At 38.3% G+C, this 12,187-nt stretch overlaps 2 protein-coding genes across 3 annotated transcripts in view; both read left to right on the forward strand.

The window, feature by feature from the left end:
* Nucleotides 1–495: 495 nt before the first annotated feature.
* Nucleotides 496–8,550, forward strand: si:ch211-113d22.2. 2 transcript variants are annotated; one of them, XM_037547088.1, is made up of 3 exons: nt 496–602; nt 4,221–4,334; nt 7,345–8,550. In XM_037547088.1, exons 1-3 carry the CDS (start codon nt 554–556, stop codon nt 7,548–7,550), a joined length of 369 nt encoding a protein of 122 aa, XP_037402985.1. In that variant the 5' UTR covers nt 496–553; the 3' UTR covers nt 7,551–8,550. The 2 variants fall into 2 exon arrangements, with proteins under 2 accessions (XP_037402985.1, XP_037402984.1); XM_037547087.1 differs by having other exon boundaries at nt 507–602; nt 4,194–4,334.
* Nucleotides 8,551–9,908: 1,358 nt separating this feature from the next.
* loxl2a (lysyl oxidase-like 2a) overlaps nt 9,909–12,187 on the forward strand; it is a 59,151-nt gene continuing 56,872 nt past the window's right edge. Inside the window, exon 1 of the mRNA XM_017719474.2 lies at nt 9,909–9,953. The gene's annotated coding sequence lies outside the window, so the exon portion shown is untranslated. The remainder of the gene's footprint in view (nt 9,954–12,187) is intronic.

Consider the following 12,187-nt stretch of genomic DNA (forward strand, 5'->3'; position numbering starts at 1 on the left):
TTCTATTTTGCCTCACCCCGCGACCCTGAGGGAGAAGCGGCTTAGAAAATGTGTGTGTGTGTGTGTGTGTGTGTGTATTTTGCCTCATAATACCCTGCATGTATCTCTCCACCATGAATGGACTTTAAAAATGTCCTTCTAGGTCAAAACTTGATCTCAAAATGCATACATCAGTGTCTCAGACATCAAACAATGTTTTAATAACCATTTTATATATATATATACATTTTTTAACAGAGCATTTCACAGCAAATAAATTATAGCAATAAAAGTGAGGGCATGTTTCATATTATTTGTTTTTGTTTTCAGAAAGTCAACTAATACATTTGACTGCTTGACCAGAGGTGCCCAGACTTTTGCTTACGGCTGTATAAAGTGGTTTGATTAGCTACTAATAATGATCAGTAGTTTCTGTGTGTTGGTAACTCGTCTGTGATGATCTGCTGATGATGGTGGGGGCATTAGGGCGGGTTAATCTGAGTGAGCAGCAGGACGACACAGACATCTTCTCACACACACACACACACACACACATACACACACTCTACTCAACATGAGGACTGTAGTGACTCTGCTGCTGCTGCTCGCCGCCGTGCTGAACAGTACGTATCTCAGCTTTAATAACCAGCTCTGAGGAGATAAAATCACATTAATGGATGTAAAAATGTTATTAGTTAGTTATTTATGGTGCTCTGAGATATTGAGGTTTCTAGTTCCAAACGTGCCCATAAAAACAAGTGGGGTTTTTTTGTGTTCCTGGAGATTTGGTCAACACTTCTGTAATGTGAAGCATTCTGAATTAACATTATTACAACTTCATTTTTTCTAGAAATTGATTTTATTATAAAACCACTCTAGATATGATTTTACTTCATTCTTCATTAATTTTATTCACAGTTTTTTCTGTATAATAATTTTGTCATAAATGTATGATTGATATTCATTTTTTTATTATTTTATTATTATTATTTTATTAATTTATTACAACTTCATTCTAGGTGTTTCTTTTATTAGAATTTTTATGGAAATGAATTGTATTTTATTAGAATTATCAATATTATTACAACTTCGTTCTTCTGGATATGAATTTTATTTAAACCTTTTTCTAGATAATAGTTTCTTTTTAAATTGATTATTGATATAAATTTTCTTCATTCTGGAGATACATTTTTATGTAAATTTATTCTGGATATTATTTATTTAGAGCTTTTTTTGGATATGATTTGTATTAATTTTATTAGAACTTCACTGTGGATCTTATTTTTATACTAACTTTTTTATTCTAAATTAATTATTGATATTAATTTTATTAGAACTTCATTCCAGATATTCGTTTTATTAGAAAGATTTCACTCATATGGTTAATACTAGTTGTCTAACTTGTTGCTAAGAAAAGCTGCGCTGGATTTTCTTTGTTTATTTTTTTCTCTCAGTGCTTAAAACTGCTGAAAGGTCTGAGTTAAATTTACAGTAGTGTTAATCTGGCGTTTACAATAGCGTTAGTCTGGCATGTACAGTAGTGTTAATCTGGCATGTACAGTAGTGTTAATCTGATGTATACAGTAGTGCTAATCTGGTGTGTACAGTAGTGTTAATCTGGTGTTTACAGTAGCGTTAGTCTGGCATGTACAGTAGTGTTAATCTGGCATGTAGAGTAGTGTTAATCTGCCGTTTACAGTAGTGCTAATCTGGCGTGTACAGTAGTGTTAATCTGGCATGTACAGTAGTGTTAATCTGGTGTTCACAGTAGCGTTAGACTGGTGTGTACAGTAGCGTTAATCTGCAGTGTACAGTAGCATTAATCTGGCTTGTACAGTAGTGTTAATATTGTGTGTACTGTAGTGTTAATCTGGTGTGTACAGTAGTGTTAATCTGGAATGTACAATAGTGTTAATCTGGAATGTACAGTAGCGTTAATCTGGCGTTTAGAGTAGCATTAATCTGGCATGTACAGTAGCGATAATCTGACTGGTACAGTAGTGTTAATCTGGTGTTTACAGTAGTGCTAATCTGGCATGTACAGTAGTGCTAATCTGGTATGTACAGTAGCGTTAATCTGGCATTTACAGTAGCGTTAATCTGGCGTGTACAGTCGCATTAATCTGGCGTGTACAGTAGTGTTAATCTGACATTTACAGTAGTGTTAATCTGGCGTTTACAGTAGCCTTAATCTGGCGTGCACAGTAGCATTAGTCTGGTGTTTACAGTAGCGTTAATCTGGTGTGTACAGTAGCGTTAATATGGCATGCACAGTAGCGTTAATCTGGTGTTTACAGTAGCGTTAATCTGGTGTGTACAGGAGCGTTAATCTGGTGTGTACAGTAGCGTTAATCTGGCATTTACAGTAGCGTTAATCTAGCGTGTACAGTAGTATTAATCTGGTGTTTACAGTAGTGTTAATCTGGCGTTTACAGTAGCGTTAATCTGGCGTGCACAGTAGCGTTAATCTGGTGTGTACAGTAGTGTTAATCTGGAATGTACAATAGTGTTAATCTGGAATGTACAGTAGCGTTAATCTGGCGTTTAGAGTAGCATTAATCTGGCATGTACAGTAGCGATAATCTGACTGGTACAGTAGTGTTAATCTGGTGTTTACAGTAGTGCTAATCTGGCATGTACAGTAGTGCTAATCTGGTATGTACAGTAGCGTTAATCTGGCATTTACAGTAGCGTTAATCTGGCGTGTACAGTCGCATTAATCTGGCGTGTACAGTAGTGTTAATCTGACATTTACAGTAGTGTTAATCTGGCGTTTACAGTAGCCTTAATCTGGCGTGCACAGTAGCATTAATCTGGTGTTTACAGTAGCGTTAATCTGGTGTGTACAGTAGCGTTAATATGGCATGCACAGTAGCGTTAATCTGGTGTTTACAGTAGCGTTAATCTGGTGTGTACAGGAGCGTTAATCTGGTGTGTACAGTAGCGTTAATCTGGCATTTACAGTAGCGTTAATCTAGCGTGTACAGTAGTATTAATCTGGCGTTTACAGTAGCGTTAATCTGGCGTGCACAGTAGCGTTAATCTGGTGTGTACAGTAGTGTTAATCTGGCATGTACAGTAGTGTTAATCTGGCGTGTACAGTAGCATTAGTCTGGCGTGTACAGTAGTGTTAATCTGGCGTTTACAGTAGTGTTAATCTGGTGTGTACAGTAGTGTTAATCTGGTGTGTACAGTAGTGTTGATCTGGCGTGTACAGTAGCGTTAATCTGGCGTGTAGAGTAGCATTAATCTGGCATGTACAGTAGCGTTAGCCTGGCGTGTACAGTAGCGATAATCTGGCTTGTACAGTAGTGTTAATCTGGTGTGTACAGTAGTGCTAATCTGGCATGCACAGTAGCGTTAATCTGGCATTTACAATAGCATTAATTTGGCATCTACAGTAGTGTTAATCTTGCGTGTACAGTAGTGTTAATCTGGTGTTTACAGTAGTGTTAATCTGGCGTGTACAATAGCGTTAATCTGGCGTGTACAGTAGCGTTAATATGGTATTTACAGTAGCATTAATCTGGCGTTTACAGTAGCATTAATCTGGCATCTACAGTAGTGTTAATCTGGTGTGTACAGTAGTGTTAATCTGGTGTTTACAGTAGTGTTAATCTGGCGTGTACAATAGTGTTAATCTGGCATGTACAGTAGCATTAATCTGGCATTTACAGTAGCATTAATCTGGCGTTTACAGTAGCATTAATCTGGCATCTACAGTAGTGTTAATCTGGTGTGTACAGTAGTGTTCATCTGGCGTGTACAGTAGTGTTAATCTGGCATGTAGAGTAGTGTTAATCTGGTGTGTACAGTAGTGTTAATCTGGTGTTTACAGTAGTGTTAATCTGGTGTGTACAGTAGTGTTAATCTGGCGTTTACAGTAGCATTAATCTGACATCTACTGTAGTGTTAATCTGGTGTGTACAGTAGTGTTAATCTGGAATGTACAGTAGTGTTAATCTGGTGTGTACAGTAATGTTAATCTGGTGTTTACAGTAGTGTTAATCTGGCGTATACAGTAGTGTTAATCTGGCGTTTACGGTAGCATTAATCTGGCATCTACTGTAGTGTTAATCTGGTGTGTACAGTAGTGTTAATCTGGCATGTACAGTAGTGTTTACTCTGTCAGTCCTGTGTGCTGTGCTGTGCGCTGTGTGAGCTGCAGTCCAGGGTGATGTTGGTTCAGTGTGTTCGTGTTAATCTAAGATTAGCTGTGTGTTCTTGTCCGGTTTGTGAAGGCGAGGCGCTGAAGTGTCACACCTGCGTTGCTGTTAACCAGGAGGACTGTAACAGGCAGGGGTCAGCAGTGTGTCCAGCTCACGCGGACGCATGTTCCACCATCACTGGACCCAGTAAGTACCTACATACACTGACACCGGTTTGTTTTTATACAATGTCAGGATGTGAGGACTTGGTGTCCTGACATTGTATAATATTACTGTCTATCAATATATGTAAGTCAGAAACGTTCTGTATAGAACCAAATAGAACACATTCTCCATCAGTCTGAAGAACCATGTAAACGTCTCTATAGAACCATTTTCTTTACTAAACAACACTTGGAGAAACGTCTTATTTTAAGTGTGTAGAAAACAAATGCTTTTGTCTTCTCAGTTAAGCTTGTTTTTCCTACAAAAAATATTTGTCCTGGAAATGTACCAAAACAAACAAATGCCCACACACTGCACAGGCAAAAGAATGAACTGACCCAAACAGCAACCTACGGTTCTAGTTCTAGGTCATTTCCTCCTGCTTGTGACGAGAATCGACAACTCTAAAGCAGCTAATTTGCCTAATTAACTGCTAGGTTGCACAAATGCTGATGGTGTTAGCTTCTTAACTAGCTTATGTCATCATAACGTACATTTTACAAATTATATATTTTATTTAATTTTACAAAAAATGTAAATAAATGCAATGCAGAGATGAATGACAATAAAATAGAAAATAAATCCAAATAATATTAGTGCATCTTTTTTTCCTGCTATACTCGCTGTGTAATCTTTCCCTGTAATTGTGTATTTGCTGTTTTGTTTGTTTATTTAGTTTTCACTCCTGTTGTTCTGTCGCCTCTGGTTTGTTCTTTAACATTAAAAGTGTACAACAATAACAACAGACACATAAAGTTGTAGTTCCCACCGTGTCCACAAGATGATGCCAAATCACACCAGAGGTGGACGAAGTACACAAATCATGTACTTGAGTTAAAGTAGAGAGACCCAAGGTAAAATATTACTCCAGTAAAAGTAGAAGTCCTTACTCTAGACCTCAACTTGAGTAAAAGTACAGAAGTATTTGCCTTCAAATGTACTTGAGTATCAAAAGTAAAAGTACTAAAAGATTAATTATGCCTCTGATGTCCTGTTATCATTTTTGTAACAAGACTCGCCTCCTGAACTCATTTCAGGTGAAAATCCTCCAGTGTCTCTCTTGGTAAACCAGTCTTTTAATAGAACATCATTAATTAGTGACGCTGACGTCTATTAAAATGATCATAAGCACAAAACACTGAAGGTAAACAGTTTCCATCAGGGAGAACCGAGTGGCTCTGAAATCACTTTTACAAACAAGCAAAGTTTCAGTTTAAGATTACTTTGTAAATTAGTTACAAGTTGAATAAAAACTGGTTTTAAACTCAGGATCACAAATAAGTTTTCCTTTACTATATTGATCTGTAGGTCTCTGTTCATAAACATAAACTAACTGAAACTAATTTACTATAAAATGAAAGTGTTTGTATGAATTCAGAAAAAAGAAACGTGCCAGTCAAACTGCATATGTGTACATATTTCTATACTGTGGTCTATTTACACAAAGTCTGGTTAGTTCATCATTTAGGGACGTATGTGCTCCCAAATTTTTATGCTGCTGCACTGACGTTGAACCGTGTGCTGCACTGGGTCAGTATGACCAACAGGTCAAAACAAGCTCAGAACAAAGTGACCGCTGTGCCCTGATTGGTGTTCTTGCTTTGTGCTTCTTTTGTTTTGACATGTTACGTTTTTATACACACAAAAACCAAAAGGAACAGCAGATTTCTCAAAATGTAGTGGAGGAAAAAGTCAGATATTTGACTTTGAAATGTAGTGGAGTGAAAGTAAAACGTTGCCCAAAATGGAAATACTAGAGTAAAGTACAGATACATGAAAAACCTACTTACAGTAATGTAATACAGTACAGTAATGAATTACATTTACTTAGTTACTGTCCACCACTGAAAAACACCCTCCTTTTTCGTCACTTCATACCCTCCAGTCTGCTCATAATCTGGTCATGAGATTAGTATGATTATTTATTATTATCAGACTTTATCATGACGTTGATTAACTGAGTAGCAATGCTAATGCATTTGGCTGCTCCGCTAATACAGAGTGCTGTATTGCTTAAAGGTGCAATTCCCACAGTGCCCACATGATGACATTACACCCTCTTCGCTTAGGGCCTTCTAACCACAACTTCCAGGGCTCTGTTAACTCCCCAGGTATGAGATGAACATGGTTATTGTTTATTTACTGGTTCATAATTCATAAACGATTAATCTTTCACTATAAGCAATGCCATGGATGTTAGACACAAGTACAGATGTTCATATTTTCTGATAGAAAATTCTTCAGATAAACTTGTGGCTACTCTCACTGGCCAATTTATTAGCTTCATTTATTTTATAGATCCACAATATGTAGGTGTACAGTTACAGCCAGTAGACTGTGTGTCTGGTACAGAGAAGCTGACAGGTATAGCAGTCTAATGAAAACACTAAGAAGATACTTAGTTTGTGTGCTTTCACAAAATGAGAAGTTAAAAGTGAAATTTTATATCCATCCATCCATCCATTTTCTAAGCCGCTTCTCCGTCAGGGTCGCGGGGGGATGCTGGAGCCTATCCCAGCAGTCTTCGGGCGGAAGGCAGGTCGCCAGTCCATCGCAGGGCAGACAGACAGACACAGACAGCCACTCACACACTCACACCTAGGGGCAATTTAGCATGTCCAATTGGCCTGACTGCATATTCTTTTATAATTTTATTTTCCCAAAACCCAATGTTCCCAGTGACCCCTATATTTCCAAGACCTTATGCTCCCAGGGCCCCATATTCCTCAAATCCCTATATTTTCAAGGCCCTATATAGGGATGACAGGGCCCTGGGAACACAGGGAGCCCAGGAACAGACAAGAAGTCACTGAAATAGTTGAATCACAGTATAAAAGCCATTGGTGTATTGAGTCTCACTGAAGGTTGTAAATGAGAAAACCAAGTGGTCCTCTGTGGTCAGCAGACCCATGAAAATGGTCAGTAAGGCCGTGGGAGCCCCACAGTCCACTCATCCTGCCTCATTGTTTCCGTTCTTTTCCCTCCTCTGCAGATTCCGTGATGAAGTCCTGCTCCTACAAGTCTTTCTGTGAGAAGTCCCACATGAGTGTCGGGGGGGTGAAGCTGGAGTGCTGTTTCACTGAAGACTGTAATGGGCAGCACCACTCACACAGCCATGGAGAACACCACAACAGCGCCGCGGTGCTGAGCTACAGCGTCACCCTGCTGCTGGGAGCACTGCTGCTTAAAGCGCTCTAACCTCACACCTGCTCCAATACCCATACCACAAGGGACAGATTTAACCCCTTAAACTCTTAAAGGGCCCACAGCATCAAAAACTAAAGTCCTGATAGAGCTTAATATGTAAACATTTTGTTAAAGTTTTGAAACATGCCGCTCACTCCCCAATCCATGCAGTCTGTAATAACAAAACTAAAGCTGCACAAACAGCCTGTTTTGAGCTCATGGTTGTGATCTCACACTGCCCATTCAGCCAACATCAGTTTAGTCCCATCCACTCTGGTTAAAGTGATGCAGAGAGTTGTTCCTGCAGATGGTCTAAAGCAGTGTTATTAGACTGCAAGATATGGGAAAATGGATAAACATTGTGCTGTTCCTGGCTGTCAGGAAGCAAATAAATCACTGCTTGCTAAACAAGGCACAATACAGGGCAGCTAATCAGAACAGAGCTCGTTTACATATATTAGACTTTAAGGAAAAGCAACAATTTTTTAATTCTAAGGGATAAAGAGAGGCTGTGAAATATTTATGTAGAAGTGTATACATCAACTGAACCTATGGAGAAAAATGAAATATAAGGAAAATGTAGAATATGGTGGGATAGGCTCCTGCACCATGACCCTGAGGGAGAAGCAGCTTAGAAAATGTGTGTGTGTAGAATATGGGCCCTTTAAGATCTTTTGTTTATCAATATGATAAAGGCTTATTATCCAAGTTAAACAACACAAAATCAGATTCTGAGATTTTAAGGGGTTAAACACTAGGCTCATTATTCTGTTATTAATATAAAGAATTATTATTTAAAAATGACTATGCGTTATTCAGTAACAAGTACAAAGCTAATGTGTAATGTAGTGAGATTGAGGCATTGTTTACAGTAAATGCTAGATGAGCTTTTTGCCATGTGACAGCCTTCTGTATCTTCAGGAAGGTTAACCAAGTATTAGAGTCTATTCTGGCTTGGTTCTGTAAATGGGCTCGAATCGCAACTGCTAAATAAAGTACATGACTTTCTGTTGTTTCTCTGTCTGCCTGTCTGTCTGAGTGGAGTGTACAGCATTACTGACATCACTAGAGCTTTAATAGCAGTGTCTCTGTTGTTAGCTATGCAGTGACCATTTCTGTAGATAGCACTACTTCAAAGGGGAATTCCACTGATTATTAAAAAATTCTGCATAATTAATGGTTAAGATGTAAAAACTCCCTCACAGAAAGTTATTACATGAAATGGTTATGAATTCACTGCCTGATGTCCGAGACACTGTTTTATGATAGATTTAAGAACTTAAAATCCATTCATGATGAAGGGGTACATGCAGGGTGCTGTGAGGCAAAATAGTCCCCTAAGAAAACATATTATCTCAGACTTTCCACTATTTTCCCATCATCAACATTCCACATAACACTCAGAAGACACATGTCCAGATGTCCACTTCTAAAAGCTCCTGCGCAGAAAGTTATGACATGAAATGTTGCCTTTGACATTGTTTTATAGTAGTAACAAAGAAGATCTTGGTCTAAAACAGTGCTCACCAACCCTGCGTCTGGATGTTTACCTTCCTGAAGAGTTCATTTCCAACCCTGACTAAACAACTTCAGATCATCAGTTGACTCAAAAAGTTGGATCAGGTGTAGAGTGGAGATGAATTCTGCAGGGTTGTTGAGCACTGAATACATACACATATATATATATATATATATATATATATATATATATATAGTGGTGGAGGAATACATGTGAGGCAAAGTAGTCCCTACAGAAAATGTTGTCCTAAACATTCCATAAGAAACTCAGAAGACACGTGTAGGTGCATTGGCGGTTTCGGATAGTAAATAAAAGTATTTTTGCATGGACTTCTGGATGCTGAGTTGGTAAGCTTCTCCAGAACATGAAGCATTGCACACCAAACCACTCTGAATGAGTCTGTTTATGTCTCAACCACTGTATAATGCAGAAAATGTGAAAAATTGCTGGAATTTTCCTTTGAATAGCCACTGGATGGACTCCATCCAGCCATAGCTCATTAGTTAACGGATGTAGTGCTCCTGAGTTATTACAGCAGGCAAAACACTAAAGCAGTGTTTTTAGCTTCAGTCCTGACTGGCCAGAATTTTTAAAAATGGGTGGAAATGCCCTTTAATTTCTTAACAACGTGGTTATAAAGTGCATATAGTGCACTTTATAGTGCATAAAGTGCACCCAGTGCTAATCAACTCATCGATGACGTCTGACGTCATCAATGTCTCCTGGCTGTTTCCTGTGAGCTGGCGCATGTCTGGGGTGGGGGGTGTGCTGGGGGGCTGCAGGGGCGGGCAGGGGAGAGAGGGAGGGGTGTTAAAAGAGGAGGAACAGCAGAGCAACTTACATTCATTAGAACTGCAGCTCCAGTTTACAGCAACTGCAGCTCCAGCAGCTTTACAGTAAGTGTGATTCTGCTCCTCCTCTGCTCCGCTGTCTCTCAGCGTTAGTGTTTGTTGGGTAAACTCTTTGTTGGGCTTCATATGTTGGACTGTATTTATAGAAATGCTGCATACTGCAAAAATCTTAGTGTCAGTTGTCAGAACTGCATTAGAGAGGAGAATCAGCTGTCAGAGCTGACAGACAGTGTGGACTCTCCTGCTGAGGTCTTCCTCATTAGTTTGGTCACTTTATGGCTGGTGGTCTGCCTGTAGCTCTGTCTTGTTCAGAGGTGTAACTGCAGCAGTAGAACAGCTCGTAGCAGTAATCTCTAATAAAAACGTGAGAAGGTTTGCTCATAGTGGGGGGATTCCTCACTCCTGTGCTCTTGGCATCAGTCACACAGCTTCTGGCCCCTTTAGACTGCATTAGATAATCTGTTCAGCACTGAGTGTGTTTGTAAGTCTGAGTATGCAGAAGTTTGAACAGGTCACTTTAAACAACACGTTGTGGTGATTTTCTAAGTGAAAACACCTCTATAGGGAACTCAAAGGGGAATTCCACCAAATTTTCAAAAATTCTGCATGACTAACTCTTTAAGATAAATAACATTATCATGTTTTAATGGTTATGAAAACTTTGTCTGATACACGAGACATTATGCTTATTTGGAAGGTTTTGGCCTGGAAGGAAATTCTTGAAATCTGTTCATGGATGCAGGGTGTTGTGAAACACAATAGAAAACCGTTTTTTCTTCAGATTTATGCTATTTTATTTATGTTGTGAAGCACTTTATTATTATTATTATTATTATTATTATTATTATTATTGGTTTTATCTTCACTCATTGAGGAGGGGTACATTCAGAACACTGTGAGGCAAAATAGTAAAAGAAAAGAAATCCTATCATTTCAGATTTTCCAATATTTTACTATTATCATTTCATATAAATCTCAGAAGACACATGTAGGTTCACTGGTGGTTTTGGTTTTGAATAGTACATAGAATGTCTATATTTGTGTTGTAGTCATGGTGACCCCTGGTTCCCATCACCACCATTGTAAAGAAATCTGAGTCTCTGCAGATGGGTCTTCAAGGGTTCCTTAGTAAAGACAATTATTCTGTATACTCTCCAAGAACCCTTTTCCTGCTTAAATGCTTCTTTGCATGGTGAAATGGTTCTTTAGACTGATGAAGAATGTGTTGTATATGATTCTGTATAGAACCTTTATGAGAATGGTTCTATATAACATCAAAAAGGTTTCTTCTCTTATCATAAGCTTGGCATCTTGACACTTGACCCCTAACCACCCTGAATTACTTTGTTCAGATCTCAAAGACTGAATGTTGCAGAAATTTGGAAAAATCAGTGGGATTCCCCTTCAAGTATGACAATATTCTGCACGTTTTTAAGCAAAATTTTAGCTTTTTGCTGATTTTAACATATTGGAAAGAAAATATAAATATAAAATGTGCCGCAATAATTGTACAAGCCACATTTTAATGTCTTGTTTCTTGAAAATATGTGAAATTCAATAAATAAACAGTTATAATTTATTGGAATGTGCAGAAGTGTGCCTCTGTAGAGGATGTGTAACTTTGAAAATCAACAAAACATGTAAATTTGACTCAAATTTTACCTTTAACTGTATAAAGCATTTACATCTGAGGTCTTTATTCTATTCTTTACAATTATTAATTATTATTAATTATTATTAATAGTATGTGCACCAACCTCAGTAAACAGTAAAATCCTATTCTAGTCTAGTCTAGTCTAGTCTACTCTAGTTTACTCTATTCTCAGCTCACTGACTATGCAGTCTAAATGCAGGGTTCATATTCTCGAGTAATTATTGTAGGATTAGTATGTAAGCAGATGTAAGTGAGAGTGTTAGTGAACATGTGGAATGACCTCAGAGTAGAGGAATGCTGGTAGACTATGGGAATATAGACTAAGGCTGTTACTTGTGCACAGGTATTGCGTTACATGTGAGTGTGTCATTGAGTTCATGCTGCACTTTGTTAATGGTTCTTTCACAGATGTGCAGGTTATCCAATTCCATTTTCAGTTGAAGACAGTTTTGGGCTGCAGGCAAGTCAGTCCAAGTCACTCTCTGGTTACTCAGCCACGCTGCTGTAACACATGCAGAATGTTTCTTATTGTTGTCATGTTGAAATAAACATGGACATCCCTGAAAAAGATAAAAAGATTGCATCTAAAGCAGCATATGTTGCTTCAAATTGTGTTCAGGTTTAA

This window comes from Pygocentrus nattereri, chromosome 18 (genome assembly GCF_015220715.1).
Source record: "Pygocentrus nattereri isolate fPygNat1 chromosome 18, fPygNat1.pri, whole genome shotgun sequence".
Classification (NCBI taxonomy): Eukaryota; Metazoa; Chordata; class Actinopteri; order Characiformes; family Serrasalmidae; genus Pygocentrus; species Pygocentrus nattereri.

Excerpts from the sequence above, each read along its gene's own strand:
- si:ch211-113d22.2 (XM_037547087.1), top strand. The coding sequence starts at position 554 with ATGAGGACTGTAGTGACTCTGCTGCTGCTGCTCGCCGCCGTGCTGAAC. Across the intron at positions 603-4,193 it reads GCTCGCCGCCGTGCTGAACA|CTGTGTGTTCTTGTCCGGTT; the intron begins GTACGTATCTCA and ends ATCTAAGATTAG. Across the intron at positions 4,335-7,344 it reads TTCCACCATCACTGGACCCA|ATTCCGTGATGAAGTCCTGC; the intron begins GTAAGTACCTAC and ends CCTCCTCTGCAG.